This window comes from Coturnix japonica, chromosome Z (assembly GCF_054131305.1).
Source record: "Coturnix japonica strain WE chromosome Z, WE-NBRP24, whole genome shotgun sequence".
Classification (NCBI taxonomy): domain Eukaryota; kingdom Metazoa; phylum Chordata; class Aves; order Galliformes; family Phasianidae; genus Coturnix; species Coturnix japonica.
Window position 1 is genome coordinate 41,985,055 of NC_140702.1, and position 22,217 is coordinate 42,007,271.

At 41.2% G+C, this 22,217-nt stretch overlaps 2 protein-coding genes across 8 annotated transcripts in view; both read left to right on the forward strand.

The window, feature by feature from the left end:
• The first annotated feature begins 933 nt into the window (after positions 1 to 933).
• PLIN2 (perilipin 2) lies at positions 934 to 15,105 on the forward strand. The gene is made up of 9 exons (XM_015849072.3): positions 934 to 1,060; positions 3,642 to 3,699; positions 3,789 to 3,984; positions 4,620 to 4,702; positions 5,223 to 5,508; positions 5,803 to 5,987; positions 6,659 to 6,793; positions 7,487 to 7,777; positions 13,875 to 15,105. The coding sequence occupies exons 2-9, from the start codon at positions 3,670 to 3,672 to the stop codon at positions 14,007 to 14,009; spliced, it is 1,341 nt and encodes a 446-aa protein (XP_015704558.1). The 5' UTR covers positions 934 to 1,060; positions 3,642 to 3,669; the 3' UTR covers positions 14,010 to 15,105.
• Positions 15,106 to 15,406: 301 nt separating this feature from the next.
• The window catches only part of HAUS6 (HAUS augmin like complex subunit 6), a 31,788-nt gene continuing 24,977 nt past the window's right edge, over positions 15,407 to 22,217 (forward strand). For 5 of the 7 annotated variants that reach the window (XR_014939867.1, XM_032441215.2, XM_085530272.1 and 2 more), the window contains exons 1-8: positions 15,407 to 15,635; positions 15,857 to 15,952; positions 16,633 to 16,711; positions 17,810 to 17,939; positions 18,529 to 18,676; positions 20,758 to 20,823; positions 20,948 to 20,999; positions 21,242 to 21,415. Coding sequence is in view for 6 of the 7 variants with exons in the window: in XM_032441215.2 (XP_032297106.2) it covers positions 15,496 to 15,635; positions 15,857 to 15,952; positions 16,633 to 16,711; positions 17,810 to 17,939; positions 18,529 to 18,676; positions 20,758 to 20,823; positions 20,948 to 20,999; positions 21,242 to 21,415 (885 nt within the window). In the remaining variant the exon portion in view is untranslated. The remainder of the gene's footprint in view (positions 15,636 to 15,856; positions 15,953 to 16,632; positions 16,712 to 17,809; positions 17,940 to 18,528; positions 18,677 to 20,757; positions 20,824 to 20,947; positions 21,000 to 21,241; positions 21,416 to 22,217) is intronic. The other 2 variants (XM_085530269.1, XM_085530271.1) reach the window with 1 other exon arrangement.

Sequence of the window (22,217 nt, forward strand, 5' to 3'; positions counted from 1 at the left end):
GTGGGTCCAGCGAGGTACACAATAGGTCCGTTGATCTCAGGAACTCGTCTGATCACCGCGGGGGATGGGAGACAGCCAGGGAGCTCCGCAGCAAGCCGGTCCCGGGGTTCTTCCGACAAAGTTTTCCCCTCAGGGAATTCTCCGTCAAAGGTGTCTTTGGGAGTTTGTCTCCCAAGTCCCCAGTTTAGCGAGGGCCTTTTATCCTCCATTTCTGTGAGGTTGTTTTTCTCCTTAGTTTGGTGTGACATACCTGGCCCAACAGATAAGCCAGAAGGGAGTGGTGCCTTTGTTGCCAGGCACAAGCATTATCGCCTTCTGCAGTGGTCAGCTCCTTCGAGCTGCACCCCTGAAGAAGACTGCTTGTCCTGCTTCTGCTTATCTTTGCAATCATAAGCAGAGGTACTGTGGCACAACAACACCCACCATTCACCCTCCTAGATAGTTAGCAGTTGCCAGTCAGAGTATTATAATCAGAAAGGCCTCACGAAGCAAGCTTTGAGACAATAAAAGAAAAACAGTTCCGTCTTTCACAGGAGGGTGGCTCTGGGTTACAAGTGCTGGGTGGGGAGGAAGGTGGACGGTAGTTCCTGATTTCAGACTAGTGAAGCCCAACCTCTTGCTGTATTCCCTGCCCAAATGGACAAATGTGACTGTAACTTGTCCTCTCCTGGCTCCGCTCTCTGAGGACCCTGTGCCTGGCCAGAGGTCTGATGGGCTGCTTCCTCTATTAGAATCTACCCTCCTGCTGAGACGCTCGATTGCAACACGGGTAATTAATTCAGCTCCCCAGGCCTGCTGGTGAACAACCGCCCTCCTTCGCCCGCCGCCACAGGACCGCTCACTGTGGAGCCGGTGGGGAGGGCCGGCACCGCCCGTTGGCGGGCGGGGTGCAGCGCGGTGGTGACGCGCGGCGCGGGGAGGCGTTGTTCTCGCGAGAGCGGAGCGGCGCGCGGCCAAAGGCGGCCGCTCCCCATAAAAAGAGGGACGCGGCCCGGCCTCCGCACCCTGCGGCGGCGCGTGAGCTCCGGAGCGGTGTCTGTGACGGCGCATTTCTCCCCCGGTGAGTACCGCCCGGTTCTCGGCTGAGGCTGCGGGAGCCCTCGGCGACCTCGATGCCGGCTCCGCAACATGGCTGAGCTCGGTGGCTGCCTGTCGGTCTCGCCGGAGGTTGCGGCTTCCCGCGCCGCGGGGCCGCCCCCGCTGCCTCCGTCATCGCCTCGGCCACTCTGCTGCCCCCGCGGGCGGCGGGAGCCCGACTGCTGCTCGCTGTGTTCGCTATGTTCGCTGTGTTCGCTGCTCTCCACCGGCGTACCGCCCCTGTGTGCGTCCCGGCCCCGCGGTGAGGGTGATCTGGCCCCTTCCCCGCTGTGAAGGGGTGCGGGTCCTGAGCTTCTGCGCTGCCTTTGTGGGCAGGCCTAATGGAGGCTTCAACAGCACGCCTTTGTAGTTCTCCATCGTGTAACGGGAAGGAGTTGTATTTCTCCCAGAGGAGAAAGTTACAGCGTCCCGATGCTTTCATAAGGGTGAAAAGAAAAACTGCTGGGCTCTTCGACAGAGCTGTCTGAACTGCGTGTTGCTGCTATCTTCTTGCATGTCGTTCTCTTGCCTTTGTTCATGTGGGCTCTTCTGGAAGTTGAGAAGTACTGTGTGGAGCCGTGAGAGCAAAGGGTGCACCCTGGCAGATTTAGTACATTCACTTTGCATTCACAGGATGATAATGAGAACACCTTGAGTTCCTATGTGATACTGCAGTATCTGTTTCCTTTTCTGTGTTTAATGAATGGGAAGAGCTACTAGTGTTTTCTCCATGGGAGTGCATGTTGGAAAGTAATAGAATACTGTAGGCTTGCTGACAGCTCTCCATAGGCTGTTTTAGACTGGACTTGCTAGTAAGCAATTCTAAGCTTAATAATAAAGAAAGACTGAGTTGTGTCATGGAAAAGTCAGTGTTCTGGATGTCATAGGAAGGCAACTTGTGAGCAAGGTGAACAGTGTGAGCCTCTGGTGGTGTAACTTGAGTGAGAATTATGCTGACGTTATTCGTGGTTCTTTGCAGTCTTTCAAGTGTTCTCAAGAACTGGGTTACAGTGATGGTTCCCATTTCAAACTTGATTCAGTTATGCTAACTGGAGTGAGTAATAAGTAAAGCTACTCATGCCAGATTCTTCATCCCTCTTTCAGACATCTGAAATTAGAAGTTTAGTGGACTGTTAGCTTAAGAACAACTATGTGGCTTTTCTTCCAAACTGGCTTTACAGTTAGGACCAATTATGTGCATTTCTTGTTGAAAAGTGAAAAGTTAATCCACATGTCATATTTTCTTTTACATTTCTCTGATGAACTGTAATTAAATTTCTATCTGTTGTGTGTCACAGAATCACAGAATTACCAGGGCTGGAAAAGGCCTCAAAGATCATCCAGTCCAACTGTCCACCTATGACCAATATTTCCCCACTAAACCACGTCCCTTAGCACAACATCTAAGTGCTTCTTGAACATATCCAGGGACGGTGATTCAGCTACTTCCCTGTGCAGCCAGCCATTCCAGGATCTGGCTGCTCTTCCTGAGAGGAAATGCTCCTAATGTCTAATCTGAACTCCCCTGTTGTGCAACTTGTGTTCATCCTCTCTAGTCCTATTGCTAATTATACAGGAGAAGAGGCTGACTCCCTCCTTGCCACAAGTGCCTTTCATGTACTGTGTAAAGAGCTGCAAGGTCTCACCTGAGCCACCTCTTCTCCATACTAAACATTCCCAGTTTCCTCAGCAGTTTCCTGCAAGACATGTGCTTCAGACCCTTCTCCAGCTTTGTTGCCCTTCTCTGGGCATGCTTCATGGCCTCAATGTCTTTCTTATAGTGAGGGGTCCAAAACTGAACATAGTTCCTGAGGTGCAGCCTCACCAGAGCTGACAGGGAAATGGTCACTTCCCTGCTTCTACTGGGAGCACTGTTTCTGATACAGGCCAGGATGCCATTGACATTCTTGGCTATCTGGACACACTGCTGGCTGTCTTGCTTCAATTATCAGAAACAAGGTTTGTGATATGTATACCTAACATGAGTTAAAGACTCAGAATGAATCCCAACCAGTTTGTTATTGAAATCTTGGTTAGCTAAGCCTGGAGATGGGAAGAAGGATGAAGAAAGTGATAAGAAAAAAAAAGATAGCAAATAGCAAGGGCTCATCATATGAATGCAGAGATGGCTCCCCCCACAGTGCTGTGATGTCCTGTGATTCTGGGAACACACACAGAGATATCTCCAGTTGTCCTTGCATTCCACAGCAATCTTTGAGACAAAGGTTGTTTTGTTTTTTTCCTTTTTGAATGATGTCTCATCGTGGTTCATGTTTTGCCAAGCATCTACCAAAACTTCAGGTCCATTTCTTCCATATGTATCTTACAGCCACTCTGCCCCAAGCCTGTGTCCTACTTGTATTGCCTAACCCAAAGAGAGCACTTAAGAAACAAAGCTTTTAAACTTCAAATTAATATGGTAAAATATAGCTCTTGCTTGCAAGAAAGTGCCTGTCTTTAATCCTCTTTATCTTTGGGGTGATAACAGAAGAATTGTCAGTTTGAAAGCCTGCTGTTTAGATTGTTTATGAGGATATGCTAACTCTGATATGCTCCTCTCACAGGCTGTGTAAGATTCAAGACCTGAAAAAAATGGCATTAGCAGCAATTGATCCACAACAGGTAAGTTCAAGTTAGCCCATTAAGTGTTTGTTTTTCTTTAACTGTTTGCTTAGAAAAATGAGTAAACTAATCTCTTTCTTTTCAATCAGAACATTGTGTCGAGGGTAGCAAACCTTCCTTTGGTGAGCTCCACCTATGATATGGTGTCTACAGCCTACATCACCACGAAGGATAACCATCCCTATTTGAAGTCAGTATGTGAGATAGCTGAGAAAGGAGTGAAGACAATTACTTCAGTAGCCATGACTAGTGCTATGCCTATCATCCAGAAACTGGAACCACAAAGTAAGGCTAATACAGCGTTACTGATAACTTTAATTCTGCTGATTGTTTTTAATATACAGATGTTCTTACAGTTTAGCATGGTTGCTCTGATTTTGAGCTGGCTCAGCCTGTTGCATTGCTTGTTGAGAAACTGATGTAGCTGATTACATAATGTGTACGATTTTTGGGAGGGGGAATTCCAGATGCTAAGCAGATTCAAGCTTTTTTAACACTGAACTGACTGGCTCCTCTTGACTTGCAAGGCTGATTAGGTAGTCTTGCTCAACACCTTCCTCACCTTTCACCTACTTTCAAGTGCTACTTTGTGCTTTCTCTCTTGTCACACAGTTGCTAAATTTAAATAAGACTGTTGTAACTAGGACCCTTAGTTTCCTAACTCTGGCAGAAGGCCTTGTGCCTGAGCTTGTTGAAACAGTTGCTTGTAAGGTCTAAGAAAAGACCTTTTGTCAGCAAGTGGGTTTGCTTACCTCATGGTAAAAGCTGCCTTCTTTTTGAGGCTTAGTTGCCTCAAATCTCACTGAAAGTGGGGACAAACTATTCTAAGTTTGCTGTTGCATGAGATCCACTTCAAGAAGAAATATCAGTTGGAATTAAGGCAAACAAAAATCTTTAATCAATTATTATTTCTTCTATAGTTGTGGTTGCCAACAACTATGCATGTATAGGTCTTGATAAAATTGAAGAGAGACTTCCTATTCTGAATCAACCCACTGACAAGGTAAGTCATTTCCATGTTTGTGTACTAAGCAGAAGAGTGTGTATGTTGTTTGTAATTTATGTTGTCTCTAAAAGTGCAAGAAGAGTTTCTATAAACCACACTTGCTTCACAGATTAGAAGCCATGAGAAGCTAGAGGGTGTTCCTGTAGAAGAACTTCTTGATTTTTGGAAGATCACTAAGCCTTGGGGTTTTTTTTTTTTCTTTAAAAGATGTTAGCCCACTGTTTGACATAGGTGTAGCTACTCTTCCCTGGTGGGCATCTATTTTTTTTTTGAGTATTTTTTCCTGTGCAATGTGAAGCAGGATATGTGATTTGCATTACTGACGGGTTTTGAGCTGAAGGCTGTGTGATAGTCATATATATAAAATTTTTTTTTGTCTCATCTGTATGCTTTTAATGCAGTTTACTCTTAGGTAATTGAGACTGATAAAAGCTTTAACATAATTGTTTCTGGGGTTATGTAGCTCTCCCTTGGAGATTTTATTTGTTTTTGTGTACTAACCTGTTTTCTTTGGCAGGTTGTTGCCAATGCTAAGGGTGTAGTTGTTGGAGCCAGAGAAGCTGTAACAACCACTGTGACTGGTGCCAAGGAAACTGTTGCTCACAAAATAACTGGAGTTGTGGGCAAGACTAAAGAAGCAGTGCAAGACAGTGTAGAAATGACTAAATCTGTTGTCAATGGAGGCATTAACACTGTTTTGGGAAGTCGTGTGGTGCAAATGATGAGCAGTGGAATGGACAGTGCTCTCACTAAATCAGAGACCCTTGTAGACCAGTATCTCCCACTTACAGAAGCAGAACTAGGTAAGGCCAATTCAAGGTTTATATTTGTTGGTATACTTATACTGGAGAAAAATAAGCAATCATTTGTTTACTGACTCACAGTGGAGGGAGGACATGTGCTTCCCAAACTGCCCTGTTGATAGACAGTCAAGCAGAATGAATGTTAGGCTCCTATACTTTAGAATTCTATCAACTAAAACTCTAGTTAAGACTGTGAGCAAGTCCATTGTTCAGTTGTTACTAAATGAACAGAGTTGTTGCACACATCTAAAACTTTCTTCCACGGGTCAATCTGCTTTCTTTCCAATTACCCAGAAAGAGAAGCTGCAAAAGTTGAAGGTTTTGAAGTTGGAGTTCAAAAGCCAAGTTACTATGTTCGACTAGGATCTCTGTCTTCAAAGTTCCGTGCACGTGCCTACCAACAAGCCTTAAACAAAGTGAGAGATGCTAAACAAAAAAGCCAGGAGACAATTTCTCAGCTCCACAACACTGTTAGCCTGGTGAGTTTAAGCTTTCACTTTATGTGAAAATGTTGGTGTAGAGTTAGAGTAACGAGAAAAGCGACATGGGAAAATGGGATTGCTCCCTGATTAAATGCATTTTCAAAATATTAAGAGCTTCACATTTGGTGCTTTTCACAACCAGACAGAAAAGGTCCTAAATCAAACTGATCTGCAAACAAACTACCAGCTGCTCTTAATTTTGAGCACTGCAGAAATAGAAACAAGATGTTGAGAGAGATATTACTGTTTTGATACAACATAGTGAAGAAAGTGTCTTGCAATTTGGGAACACTTTAGTGCTTAAACTAATTCCTCTGTATTTTAAAAAAGATGCTTCATGGGCTTGCTCTTCTTGCTGTGGGTGTTTAAGCATTCCTGGGTATTTCAGTAATCTGATCTACATACCTTTATGTACAATAGGAACTGTACATAAAGTTATGGTATTCTATGTACTTCCAACTCCTTTGTGTAGAGGGTCAGTGGGGGAGTGTAAAGTAGTTCAAGTAGAGAGAAAGGTAAACTGCTTCCAGCTTTCTCTTTGAAGAGAAGCAGAGTGCTACATTTCCCTAAAATCACTTATTGTGTACTTCAGATGCTCAGAGGGTTACAAAGCCCTAATGAAACTGTTTTGGACTCTTTCTTTACTTCCTTGTTTGGCTGTATTTCAGATCGAGTATGCCAGAAAGAACATGAATAGTGCCAATCAGAAACTTCTTGGTGCTCAGGAAAAGCTTTATCAATCCTGGGTAGAATGGAAGAAAAATACAGGTCAAAATGATGGTGATGAATCGCATAGTGCTGAGGTAAATAGACATCAATGTAAACTAGAAATGAATGCATTGCATACTGTCACGGTAATATTGGCAAACTAAAAGTCTGTATAGTGCACAACATTCTAACAGCACAGAATACTTAGGAGCAAATATGAAATCTGAATGCTGAAGCCCAGGACAACTACTAGTGATTACTGTGAATTACTGACTCATAAACAAGCCTGCTTTTCTGCAAGCACTACTGGATTAATTGTCTTTCCCCCCCCCAAAAAAAAAAAAAAAGTAAAAAAAAAAGTCCTTCTGCTCAACATATGAGCTTGTTTAGATATCTGTATCTAAATCAGCTAGGATTCCCTTATATGGCCAGACCAGAAATAGCAGTTTCTTAATATAAAGCAGTCTGAGGAATAGAGTCATGTAGCTTTGAACAGTATCTTATTGATTAGAATGTATTTACTTGCTGTGATTTCTTATCCAGAGATGAAGCAAGAGCTTGCTTATCTGTTGCTAGGAAGAAGCTATCAATGTTTCTGTTCCATAAAGTACTTGAACTTTTAAAGAAGTCAAGTACTTTCAAGTTTTGTCTAACTCTTGGTTCTTAAACATTACTACATTGTCTTCTTTATCCTCTCTCCTTTTTGTTCTCCCTTGTCTCTTGAGCAACATGAAGCTAGTTATAGTCATTAAAAATATACTGATGGGCTGTCATGCTTTTATTTTTAGCACATTGAGTCAAGAACTCTAGCTATTGCTCAGAGTCTCACTCAGCAGCTTCAGACCACCTGCCTCACACTGGTTTCAAGCATACAAGGGCTGCCACAGAGTGTGCAGGATCAGGTTAACAGTGTTCGCTCAATGGCTGGTGATGTCTATGAAATCTTCCGATCAGCATCCTCCTTCCAGGAACTTTCAGACACCTTTCTTACTACTAGCAAAGGACAGCTGAAGAAAATGAAGGAGTCTCTGGATGATGTGATGGATTATCTTGTTAACAACACACCGCTCAACTGGCTGGTAGGTCCCTTTTACCCGCAACTGCCTGGCACTCAGCATGCTGAGAACGAGGGTGAAGGGGAGAGAAATTCCAGCCAGGAAGACAAACAGCTTGAACACAATACTGAGTAAACTGCACAGCATGTGTGTATCCTGCAGACTGGCCAAACAAGTGATGTTTAACAACTGTAGCTGTCAAAAAGCCTTGGAGAAAAAACTTGGAGTTGTGTGAAGAGACACTCCAACAAATGAGTTGTAAAGCTATTCTAAAACAAACATGTGATTAAGTGCCTGAAAATTGGCAGCTTACAGTTGTCAGGATGCCTTGTTTGACTGTAAAGTCAAGAAACCTCACCTTGCTTATTAATGGCGCTAGTCATTTTATTCTAAATTAGTTATATCACAAAGGCGTTTCATTTGATGTTTAATTTCTTGTCAGAATAATCTCAGAATGGCTTGGGTTGGAAAGGTCTTCAAGCATCACCAGGTTGCCAGCCCTTTGCTGCAGGACAGGTTGCCAACTGGTAGATCAAGCACTGGGTGAAGTTTCCCAGGGTCCCATCCAGCTTGGCCTTGAATGCCTCTAGGGATGGGTCATCCACGACCTCTGGACAACCTGTTCCAGGGCCTCACTCACCCTCTCAGTGGAAAAACATCTCCTGACATCTGCTCTAAATATTCCCTTCTTCAGTTTGAAACCACTCCCTCTTTTTCTATCACTGTCTACTGGTGTATTTAAAAAAAAAAAAAAAAAAAAGTTAAAAATTCTGTTTATAATCCCCCTTTAAGTATTGGTAGGCCATAACGAAGTCTCTCCACAGCCCCAAGTCCAGCCTCTTCAGCCTGTCTTAGTGTGAGAGGTGTTCCCACCCTCTGATCATCCTTGTTTCCCTCCTCCAGACCCTCTCCATAAGCCCAGTATCTTTTCTGTGCTTGTGGCCCCAGACCTGGATGCAGTACTCCAGATGGGGCCTCATAAGGGCGGAGCAGAGGGGGATGCTCACCTCTCTCACCCAGCTGGCCACCTCCTTTCTGATGTAGCCCAGGGTACTGTTGGCCTGCAAGTGCATGCTGTTGGCTCATGTTAAATTTTCTCATCTAACAGGATCCCTCAATCCTCAACAGGGCTACTCTCAGAAAGTTCTCCCAGACTGTATACATATCACAGTCTTGTGCGGGTTGGAAGGGACCTTAGAGATCATCGAGTCCAACCCCCAGGATTTGAGCCTCCTGTGTAGCAGAGCGGCACTTCTACCACTTGCGCCACAGGGGGGATTTGAACCCGGGCCTCCAGTGTTGCAACGTGGCATTACTACCACTGCGCCACCGGGGTTACTTTGTACTTAAAGTTCACAGAGGCCTGCCTTTAGAGTTTGTCAAGGACCCTCTGGATGGCATGCCTTTCTTCTACCATTATCAACTGCACCACACAGCTTGGTGCCACCAGCAAACTTGCTGAGGGTACACTTGATCCAAACATCTGTATAGTTCATAGAGATTTTAAAAAGTACTGGTCCCAAGACAAACCCCTGGGGAACACCACCCATTGCTGGCCTTCACCTGGATAGAAAGCCATTGACCATAACCCTCTAGTTGTGGCCTTCCAACCAAGTCCTTATCTACCAAATAGTCCACCCTTCAAATCCATATCTCTCCAATTTAGAGATAAGGATTTGATGGGAAACCATGTCAAAAGCCTTGCAGAAGTCCAGTACATAATAGCCTTACATGCTATGAAATGCATTTAAAAGCTTTGCATTCAAGCTAAGTATACTTAAATTCCATATTTGCTGCAGATTATGCATTTGATTATTATTTTGTATCTGACTGTCTTAAATTAACTGCTACTTAATTCATTAAAATAAGCGCAGAAATCCATAGCAGAAAGTGGGGTTTCTGACTGAGTCAGCTGGAGTTAAATGCTGTGCCAGTGCTCTTACTAACAGTATAATTGTATTACACAGCAACTTGACTAAATCATTATCAAAGTGTATTTTTCTTAACATGGTATAAAGATGAGATTCATGCTGTTTGTACCCAGGTGCCTGCCGTTGTATGCTTTTTGTTTTGTAGCCAACGTTTTGTAATCCATTTTGTACCTTAGTAATAAATGCTTTAGCAGCCAAAGTCTGTCTCCGTTTGAGTGGTGTGCAAAACATGTAACTTGCTGTTCTGTGACTCTTCTCAAGCTGGGTCTGAGAGAAAGCAAGCTTGCAAGTAGACATTAAAAATGTGTCTGTGTGTGTGTATATGTGTATAGATAAGTAATGTCTTGTAGCATTTCCTTCCTCCTTTTGAGTTCTTGTATACCCTTCCATTCAGTCTTTGCTTTACTGCTGTGTTTTCTTGGTGCTTACTGTTATCTGCCTTTAATGATCTAGGCTGTGAACTTGCAGATGGTCTTACAGTGATTAAAAAGGATATAGACAAAAGTCAACATTCTCTTCACTTTAGGTGTTGTCTGAGACTCCCAGCTTTGAATGCTTTATCCCTATGACCAGTATAAATTATTTCTTTATGTGCCCTCTTTTGAAATTGACTGATATGGATTTAATACTTAAGACTTTTGAGTTGTTCACCTGCAAGTCTTGTGATTCCTTGCTGTGGAAGAAAATGACTGTTATTCAGAAATCAGCTTCCGTGGTTTAAAACTCTCCAAGTAAATCTTATGCTCTATGCATTGCAGTCATTTAATGTAGCAGCGATGGTCTTGGTTTCAAAGAGGTCATCAAATAGTGTGGTGCAAAACTGGAGTTCAGAGTAAGTCTTTTGCCTAGTCAAAAGTACATTTAGGTAGCATGTTTCTACATGGAGCAGTACCTCCTTTCTGGTATGGTTATGAGCACTAAAGCAAGTCATATACAGACTGGCCATCTTATGGGAGTGGACTAGAACTTTTGGAATGTTTAAAAATATATACATTAAGCAAAATTGTAATGACAGAGGTCCGTATTCCAAAATTTCCAGCCTTCAATATTTGCATTTTGCATGGGGATTTTTAAGTCTTAAGTTAATATGAGGCAGCATGATATCTGCCCATCTAGAGTGAGTTAAGCCTCTTGTAATTCTGTCATCAGTTAATTCTGTTTCAAGAATTGACCAAGTTGTTTTTAATCTCCACTTGTAATAAGAGTTACGTGATGCGCTCTCTGTAGCAATGCTTTGGAGCAGAGTGGAGCTAATCAGGCCTGCAAGCAGCTGTTAATTCAAAGGAAAGAATCCCCATTTTTATGCATATTTTCTAAAGCTCTGATATGGCTGTGGACCTTCATACTGAAAAGATGAATCAAATAAGATATGTAAATGGCTCATTGTCTGAGGAGTGAGAAATAAACAGTAGTAATTGCTATTACTGCAACAGTAATATCTTCCTGCTCTGCCTTAAGTTGCAGTGCAGGATCATACTCTTTTAGAGGGTTAACTAGTTTTACTGATGATCAGCAAGAAGACAAAACAGAAAGCCTGGGGAAAAAAAATTCCAGTAAAGTCCTGAGAAATGTTCATCTCACAGTGTTTTGTTGTGTGGCTTCTGTGGAAGTAATTTTGACTTTTTACACCTGAAGTATAACTGGTGTCCACAAACAGAGGAATGTCTGGTTAAATATTTATCTAATGTCTGGGCTGACAGTCTTTTGTACAAAACACTGTACAAAGATTTTCTATCATTCTACTGTGGTTTCTCTTTTAACTTGCTTAGAAAGCAAGTGTACAGAATATTGAGCAGTTAGGAACCTGTGGCTAAATAATGATGAATTAATATGATCCTGAGTTGTTATATCAAACGCAAGTCTTTTGATTTAAATTATTATGTTTTTCCTAATGAGGAAAGCACTGGTCCTTGAACTGAACTGCAACACTAACTTGTGTGGATATGTTCTTGCTGCTAATCTAGATTATCCTTGGATTCTATTGGAATTACAACACTCAGATCACATTTTTGTGACTTCTAGCACAGCTTGAAAGAATGTGTACTAAGCTGCCCACTAAAGGATGACTTAGATATCTTCCAAAGTCATATTTTTTGCAGCAGTATCTGAAAACTTGTGTACTGAAAATGATTGACTTTCTAATAACTGCTGAAAACTCAAATGGAAGGAGGAAAGCCTATAATATTAACAAGAGCCTACTCATAAATTGTCCCTGTAATTTTACTCGTTTCTTAATTATTGCATGTATCAGACAGTTCAGATACGCTACACAGAAACTTTGAATCATCAACTTAGTATACTTTTAGTTAAAAAAAACAAAAAAACAAAAAAAAAAACCAGAAGGGTTTTGTTTGGGCTACAGAGCTGTGATGTTTTACAGAACCATGGAATTGCTTGACTTGGAAGAGACTTTGGATATTTTGTTCCACTCATGCTATTTGAAACTCATCTTTTCAGTTCCCATCGTTCTATTGTTACTTATCAGCGTTGGCTGAAAAGTATTAAGTACAAGTATTCATAAAAAACAAACAAAACAACAACAACAACAAAAAAAAAAACCTTGAAGCTTGACAAGCATGTCCATAGCAGCAAAAAGCTGGAAAAAGTTGGAAATCTTGAAATCTCTTCAGTTTTGTGGATCATGACTTTTTGTAGTATTTTCTAAGCTGAAGCTTACAGTAATACTATGGAGCTAGTGAAATAGTGAAAGGATTTAGGAACAACTGATAGATCATTTATGCATTTAAAAAATAAAAAGCTCTTTAGTCAAAGCAAAAGAAAACAAAAAACCCAAACCATCCAAAATAACCCTTCTCTAAGGCAGCAGGTTAAAAAGAGACAAAGAAACAGAATGTTGAGCTTAATTTCGTTACTTTTTGAGCATGATCTGCTCATTATTTGCATAATCAGCAAATATTAAATGTACAGCTTGCTGGTGGTATTATGCAGTGTTTTGTTAAAGTTTTGTTAAATTACTATGACTGAAAATAGATCTCTTTTGGATAATACAGTCTCTGATGACTGAAGACAAGTTCTTGTTCTGAAAGCAAACAAAATAAGAACTACCTCTTGAATTATGGCTGGTTCTGCTCCAGAAAAAAAAAATAAAAAATAAAAAAATTAAAAAAAATAGCAAGATAAAGAAGGTATGGGTTCAAAACTAAGTTTATATTGACATTAACATGTGGGTTCAGGCTAAGAGAGCAGAACAGCTGAAGTATGTTTTGCATAATTTCATACAAGGATTCTGTAAGCTTTATGCTAATCCATATAAGAATATCTAACAGAATCCTTTGGAGGAGTGGTATGAAGAAGGGTCCTATCTGACCTTATTCTCTGTTGCATACATTGACTTACTAGTTTATTCCAAATTCTTATCAACTATGAAATGAGAGTGTAAATATAGCACTGATATTAAAGTGAAGGTCCTTTACCTAAGCATGCCTATAACATCAGGAGCTTGCACTGCTTTGGCTACATTGGCGCAGATAATAATGTGTTCTCTTTTAAAATAACTTAGCATGTTTAAAACTGAGATAAATGATAATGAGACAAATCTTGTTTTGCTTGGCTGCACCAGTACACTCCAGTTTAAAACTGTTTCATGACTGTGAACATCTTTAAAGTACGTTAATGGGGTTAACTGCTTATAGCATATGTGCTAAGGAAATCAAGAAAGCACAGGCTTCAGTCAGAGAGGTTGATTACACTATGATCAATAGGATCAACATGATCAGAAATAGTAGAAATATCTTGTTCCTAGTTTATTGAGAAAATTATAACTGATCAGACATACTTGCTGAGAATGGAGATGTGCCCTACTCATTCTAAATACAGAATATTGATTTGGATGGAAGGGACATCCAGTTCCAACCCTTGCTGTGGGCAGGAACACTTTGGGCTAGATCAGGCTGTCCAAGGCCTCATCCAGCCTGTTTAGCTCTGTTCTGCTTCTACTATAAAATCCTGTCTTCTAAGCAACTGATTTATAGCTTGTATAATATTTGGCCTTAAAGTTAATATTTGTCCTTCAGTCACATGTTTGTGACTGAACATATTTCACTCTATTCAGTATTTTGGGTCTGATTTCAAGAAATGCTGAGCATCTTTATCTCATGATCTCAGTCAGGAGTACTGCAACATTTATTTCGTTCTACTTTTACATTTATTTAAATCTTGTTCCTACACAGGTTCCAGATTTCACTATTACAGACCTGTCTTCAGAGTCAGATGGTATCCCAGACATCTTGGATTTGGACGAAGAAGACCAACAAGACTTTTCACGCACAAATGGCCCATACACTACAGGGCAAAGAGCTGAATGAAGAGAAACAGAAAAATGTATTTTTGATACGTTGTATTTTTTGCCACGTTTAACTTGTATTTCTCCTTGCAAAAGCTGAATCTACTTAGCTTTGGACTTCTTTTTTTTTGTTTTTTTTTTTTGTTTTTTTTTTAAATCAGAGCTGTTTCTTTTAGCTGCATCAGAACTCTGACTACTCCTAAGGACTGTATGCTAGATTAATTCATTAGCTTTTGTGTTAAGCTCCTGCTCTACAAGCCAGGTATAGCCTAACAAACATATCCAGTGTTCTACTATTTGTTAATTATTTGTATAGCTGTTATGTTCTAAAGTTGGCAACAGCCAAGAGAACACCCCAGTGCTTTGCATAAAGGGCTGCCAACAAAAGGAGTTTATGAGGATTTGCCCCACAGCTTCTCCTTCCAGTCTTCCCCAAAAAATCTCTTCTGCGTCTACCTCTTTGCTGTTGGGAGGGGCAGGAGACTCTGGCCATCAGATTCTCTCAGGTTCATTTTTCTTGGCTCTGTGTCCTAACAGCGTAGAGAAGGGTCCCTTTGGCATGAGTGCTTTGTTCACAACAGGATGTTCCTTCCCTTCACTTTGTGTTCTGCATACAAAAGTGCTGGCCATCCTGATGCCGACTGCTGGGATGTCTCAAAGTAGGACAGGGCAAATGCTTAAAAAGCGAGCGGAGCAGGAGAAAGGATGGCCGCTGGAAACGGAGGGGGAAGGTACTGGGAAAGGAGAGGGAATAGAGAAGGGTAAAGTAGAAGCAGATTTGTGATAAGAAAAAGGTCAGAAAAAACAACACCAAAAGTCATGAAAGCGAAATGAAGGTAGGGGTGTTTCTGTTGTCAGTGGTAATCTTCTCATGATTAAACCAACTCTGGGTTAACTATTCGCTAGGAAATGCCGAACCCGCGCTAGATGCGCACACAGCGCTTCCTGCGGTAGCGGTGCCGGCCGGGCACAGCTCGCTGCGTCTCTCTGGGGATCACACCGCGCCTGGGCGCGGGGCCGGGCGGCGGCAGGGGCGGCGCGCCTGGGGATGGGCCTGGCACCGCCACCCCGACCGCGTCCGGCCACCGAAATGCCTTGAAATAAAAGACTGAACTGCACAGCCTGCTGTCGGTGCGAGTTTTACTTGGTTTTCTCGGTGAGATTATATAATGGCCCCGATAGACCAGCCCACCCCTGCAGGCCTGGCGGCGCTCCCCCCGCCGTAGGCCTCCGCTCTCCCTGGGCCTGCAGCACGGCGCCGGCTGGGCTCCTCTGCGCATGCGCCACCCCCTCCTGACTGTGCCCGAACTCCAGTTCCCAGCATGCAAAGCGCCAAAGGGGCTCCGACGTCTGCGTCACCGCCGTCTCGGTGCTGCCCAATCAGCGCCCGCGCGTGGTCTCGCGGCTCTGAGGCGCGGCGAGTTTGGGCGGGAAGCGGGAAATGGCGCGGCGGTCGTTGCCGTAGGAGCGTGCGGCCCGGGCTCCATTCTGCAGATGCTTAAGTGTAAATGGTGTTCCCGCAGCTTCCACACACCATGGCCGCGCCGTCGAACTGGGAGAAGAAACATCTCTGGCTTTACCTGCAGGCTCTGGGCTTCAGTCGGGCGGCTACCGTGAAAAAGTCGGGCGGCAGGCTGCGGCTGGGAGTGTAAGGCTGAGGGAGGGCCGTGGTGGAGGAGGGTACGGCTCCGTATCTCCCAGGGGGGCTCTCCGTGGCCCTCCGGGGCTCTGGGTAGCTTCAGTATTTAATCTATAATTTGTAGTACTTTAACATAAAATAAGTTCTGCCTTACTCTGAAGTGGTGGGTTAAACGGTCTGTAAGCTTGCCTGCTTTGCTCCTTCCCATGTGGTTGTATGTCTGCTTTTAGGACTGCATTTGACCTACCTAATTACGGTGCTTTCCACGTTATCGTTCAGTTCTTGTTCTTTAAGCTGGACAAGAAGCGGGCAGCAAAAACTTTCAGGTCAGTGTTTAACTTGTTTGGTCCGTTTTATGTGTGTCATAAAGAATATGGTGTAGCAGTTAATGAGGGGAAAAATGCGATCTCTTGAGGAATACTGTGGGAAAATCTCATGTTTTCAGTGGATTTATTTCCCTTTTATCAATACTCTATAAACTTGCCTTAGATACGGTGGCTGTACTTTGGTAAGTTTAGTAAGTTTCTGTTTCTAGAGAAGCAAAATAATCAGTCTCTGCCTTTTGTTTTCCACACCAAACATGGGGTAATTTCTCCCAAGTAACTGATTGCTGCTGAAAATCTTCAGTGTGATGAGAATTGTGTCATGTTTTCTGATATGACTGAACTGCTTTGTGTTACTCACTTAAGAAACTGGGGAGTGGGGGGGTTGGGGGGAAAGGTTGCTGTTACTAAAGCTGTAAACGTTTAGATTGCTTTTTCTGAGTCTAAAACAAGTACAGACTAATCTCTCCATGAGAAAGTCCATAATTGTAGCATCAAGAAAAGTCTTATTTAATAAACTTCTTGCTATTCCTGGTCTGGGCATCATGCATCATTCTTGGACAGCATCACAGAAAAAAGTTTGTTTACAACATATGAACTGTGTAACTGAACACTTGGATATATATTTAAAAAATATTTTTTTGTTTCTCTCTCCTCTCCTGTTACCTCATTAAAATGGAAAGAAAAATAATGCTTTCAGATGGAAAAGATGTAAGCTCTGAATTCCGGAAACAGTGCAACGAATGGCTAGGAGAACTTTCAGTAAGTGTTATGAAGAGTGGAAACTGATTGTTGGTTTCTCTGACACAATTATTTTTTTCTTGTTGTTTGTTCTGAAGGAACATAACTGAGTTTTAAGTCAAAGGAGTAGGTTTTAACTGGTGCCTTACTTCATGTAGTGTGTCATATATCCTTCCTCAGTAAAAGTTGTGTTACAACAGAGGTTGAATCTTGGATCCAAAAACTGCTATGTATTGGTTCTGGTTGATCATATTTGGTGGTTATGGAATCACACAAGATCCTGTATTAGAAGGAATCCAAAAGCCTGTATGAGAATCCTTGTATGGATGACTCTGCTGAGGTTGCTCTGGAAGTACTGCCTCCTGCTTATTTCTTTGGAAACTACAACAGATTAAAAGAGCACAAGGAACTGATAATTTCAGTAATTTTTAATTTGCTCTAACTTGGGAGATACTTGGAAAAATTAAATGAAAGGGTATCTATTGCTGTAAAAGTGACTTCAAAGTAATTTCTTAAGGGAGCTGTTATAAAGAGACAAAATTTCTTGTTTTAGATATCATTGATTTATTAAGCCTTCTTGTGCTGTGTTTGTTTTAATAGAAGATCTTGAAATCAGGTTGTTATGTACTCAAGTGCTTTTCATTTCGAGTAACAGTGGACAAGAAGATAACTACCTATACAAAAAAGCAAAACAAACAAACAAAAAAAAAAACAAAAAAACCCCCCACCTTAATAAGGTCAAGGTAGAACAAAGTACACAGATAAGTTGTCTCAGCAGAAAAATTGAAGGAAAGCCTGAATGTTATTGTAAAGTAGAGACTTCTGGTAGGAACAGGAAGGGCAGAAATTTCTGGTGTTTACTTAACACTAGACTTTGCCTTGAAACGAATTTTTTTTGTATGGAACTGAGGGTGGTGGAAGAATGTTCAGAAAATGTCAGTTTCTTTCTTGAACTAGAATAATCATCAGATATAGTGACAAAGCAGATTACCATTGCATCCTACTTGCTGGCAAGTCCAATGAAGTTCTTCTGTGCTGTTTGAACAAATATGTTTGTTGTCTGTTTATAGCTGTTATTTCCTTGGCTAATTGTATGTTTAAAATCAATTTTATATCTAGGATAAAGAGGGAAGTGGTATTCCTAAAGTTGGAGGTTCACTTCTTTGTCCTTCTGGTAGAACATTTGTTCATCTAATGTATCGATTTGCAAGATATGTAGTAATTGAAGTTATGAGAAGGAACTCTGCAGGTAAGCTGTCATGGAAAAGTAACCTTATTTTGTTTATCACTGATGATTAATCTGTGAAGTCCTGAATGTATGCCAAAGGCTGAGAGTAGGTCTCTATCTGTTGCTTAGTCCAAAATATTTCACAGAGTTGCTGTGTGCTTACATAGAGCTCACAGAACAATACAGGTTGTGTGGCTTACTGTTACTTTGCAGATCTTGGTCCTAGGTTCATTTACATAATGTCTGTGTATGCACATGATTATTTACTCCAAAAGTGTTTGTTGTTTTTTTTTTGTTGTTGTTTGTTTTGTTTTTAATTTTTTATTTTTTATTTTTTTTCCACAACTTGAGGGATTCTAAGGGATCTTGGCTATGTGTTCTAGGCATTTTTTCTTTTTCTTGGCATAAGGAACAGGAAATAGGTGTGAGAGGGAAGGAGGGCAAATGTACACAATGGAGAAAAACTGTCAAAAAAGATGGTATACTGTATTATCTGCTTTAGTAAATAGGCAGCCTTATGTGTGGTTCTCTTAATTAAAACTAGGGAGACTAGAAAGTTGTCTGTTTGCTAAAAGTGAGCCATGCAATCCAAATATTAATTTTCTTTTAGGCAGCAATAAATCTTTTGTTGGAGATGTATGCTTGAGTCATAAGGGTAACCGTGAGGCAAATAAAAGATGCAGAGTGGCGTGTAATGAACTTCTGCAGATTTTACTGAGGAAGAATTGTGTCATCCGAAAATATGACAAAACATCTTCGTGAGTAACGCATTTAAAGAAACAGTATTTTCATAAAAGCTTACTTTTTGTGTGTGCTTTTGAAAGGATTTGAGCAGGACGTATTTCACTTCCTTTGTGCGTTGTGCTGAATTCATTACTTTTCTTCACATTTGTCTCCTTTAATTAATTAATTTTAATATATTGTTTGTAGAAAATTACTTCTTCAGTTAGGAGGTGCTGTGTATTGGAAGATGCAACTACTGGTCACTAAAAATGAGTATGCAATTCAGCATGTGTAGCACTACTTGAAGGATCTTACATGGGAAGATAACAGTAGCAGGATATAATGTGTAGTCTTTGCTTTATGGTGTAGGGTACATGCATTTTATTTGCATAACTCTTAGTTAATTCACCAAAATTTGCTGTTCTTCCTTTATCTAACACTGTCAAATATGTGTTTTTTTTTTAATTTTGGGTGGTGCTGCATGGAGCTGAGATTTGGACTCAGTGATCCTTGGGGTCCCTTTTAACTTGGGATGTTCAGTGATTTATTCTTTCTTATGATAATTGCTCCCAGTTAGGTAAGAAATAAAAAGAGCTCTGTATACAGACACAATGTAACTTAATGTGTCTGTATAATGTAATTTAATTTCACAGTGTTTAGGTGAAATACTTCACATGATTGGAGAGGTGCAGTGAGCAGAATCAAGCTTTTTAGGGAAGAGCAGAACAGGAGGAGGGATTGCAATGTAGGTGAAAGAGCAGTTTCAGTGCATGGAGCTTAATTATGTAAAAGGAGACCAGTCCATTTCGTGCCTTTGGATCAAAATCAGAGATGTCACCACAGAGGGTGGCGTTGCTGTGAGTCTGTTACACATTCCTTGATTAGAGTAAATTGAAGAAGCCTTCTTCAGACAAATCAAACAAGTTTCAGGCCTGCAGACTCCAACGCATACCGATGACTACAGTTTATGCTGATATTTTCTGGAAAGGCTGTGCAGTGGTGCATAAACAGTCTAGGCAACTTCTGTACTGCACTGAGGATGACTTTAATGCAGTCACTGGATGTGCTGAGTATGAGTTATTTTGGACTGACTTACTTAAGGGAGACTTGTCTGGAGGTATAACTGTCAACAGGAGCTTTATCATCAGTGTAGCCAATATAACAGAATTTAAGATCCAAGGGAATGTGAGGAAGTCAACTAGAATTGAAAAGGTGCTAAAGTTAAGAGCAGACTTCCACTTGGCAGCTGTTACAATGTATTTTCTGGGAGGCAGTGGAGCTAGAAGGTTCCAGGATATTGTCAGAGATATCATGGTTGAAGCTCAGAAACGGTCCATCCTGTTACTGTTAGGTTGAAGTGAAAAAAAGCATATGCAACGGGAAACCAACCATTTGAAACAGTGAGCTACTGTTAAAATTCAGAAGCTAATAAATAGCTTAAAAGGTGGTGGTGTTCCAAATAAGGATATAGAAGGATATAGAAATATCTTTCAGGTGTGCAGCAATACATTTAAACTCTAAGTCTAACTGGCATCTGGTCATGAGTGGAGTTTCTCTGGAGCTGATGCTGGTTCATTCCTTGCTTCTGGAGTTTATCTTGAGTTTATATTATTCTTTACTTTTATAAAGAATTTATAAAGGTACTTCACATGAATTTGCTATGACAGAGCAAGAGGCACAAGGCGCTTCAGGGGGAAAACTGGATATGCAAAACAATTTCTCATGTGGAAACAGTTAAAACACTGTAGAATTTCCAACACAACTTTCAAAACTCATCTTGACAGGGCCGTGTACAGTTGCTGAATATATTTAAAGATTTATATTGATAAACAGCAAAGAAATTTTTAGAAAAAGTACATTTTGGGTCTAGTAAAAGTCAAGCCATTGCAGTGGAACACAACAGCTTAATTTATAAATATTTTTGTGGCTTTTCTGGCTGTCATTCTTTACAGTGTTGTGGTAAGGATCTTGTGTATCAATTTTTACATTGTTCCAAAACAGCTTCATTGTTCATATCTGGAATGAATATAATCATTTATTGAGTAAAATTCTGGAAGCAGCAAAGCAAAAGCCTGGAATTTTGAGAATCTGTGGTGAGGTAATTCTTTTTCTTTAGGTGTTTAACTAAAGAAATAAAACAGATGAAATCTGAGTATGCACACCTTCAGCAACAATTGCAGAAGTAAGTATTTCTCCTTGGAACGACATTAGAAAATAAACAAAATTTCTTATTAATTTATATCAAATATTATGGACTTCAATTTTATTGTAATCCACTTGAACTTTTGTCTTCTGTTGGCATGTAGGATGGAACCAAAGGACCAAAATAAAAATGACAGAGCTGAGAGAATTCAAAAGGTGAGCTTTTGCCCTTTTCTGCCCCTTCCACTGCCATGTCCCCTCCCTCCCCCCACACCTTGTGGCTGATGATCACCAAATTTCTAACACTTGTCCAATATTTATCCTTATACCGGTATTTCTGCTTGTATACCCATGATTATGCTACCTCGCCATCTCATCTGCCTGTATGCTATTTTGTTACTGTGCTATAGTATTATGGTAAATGTTTCAACATAGAAGTTCTGTCCTTTTCCGTTAAGGTTCGCAGTATGTGGCCATTGGTAATGGAAACTTTTACGTCTCTGAAAAAGGAAATGGAGATTGTAGACTCTGTACTTGGAGATTGTGTTAATCAGTACGCTTTTGATGGAAGGAACATTACTGTCAGTGTCCCATGTGTGTTGGTTGACAGAGTAGAAACTGAAATGCAAGAAGTAAGTAATTTTTGTCCATGCTAAACTTTACTTTTTTTTTTTTTTTTTTCCAGTGTACTTAGATACTTTAGAATTAATAACTATAATTCCTAATTGATTTTGTTTCCAGCGTTGTTGCTGAGTTATCTAGATCAATCTATGTCCATGACAGGGGGGCAGTAGGCCCATGGGCCCCCCCGGTCCCCAAAAATGGCAAGGAGAAAGAGAAAAGTGGTAGGAAGATGGGAGCTGGGCTGAAGGAAACAAACAGAGCAACAGCAACAATCTAAGGAGGAAAAATTACTAACTATGATACCAGAATGCATTATAATACAATCTAATTGAGATTCAGGCTAATAAATGAAGTAAAATGAGAGTTTTCCAGAAACCTAGAAGCCTACTTTGAAATTAAAGATGCACGGCTTGGAAGCACACCCACACCCACTGCCAGGCAGTGAGAGAGAGAATGGGCATCACTTCTGTGACATCTTTTCCTCTTTGAGTGTGCGGTCCTCTGGGTTACACAGTTATTCTCTGTTCTCCACATGCTGTTGCAAAAATTGCAAAACCATGACATTCCACCCCTTATTCTACATCACTGCATCATGCTTAATATACATATATACACAAACAATAATGAAAATGCATTACATGCACAGGTCTATAAGCAGAGAATTACTGACTGTGCTCCCCCAGCATTAAATTCCCTCGTGGTACACACTGAACAACCCTGTTTTGCTGGATCACCCACCAAGTGCACCCAGGTCTTCAGGCAAAAACAGTTCCACGGAGAGGCTTGCCCTTGCCTCCTTGAACTTGGATC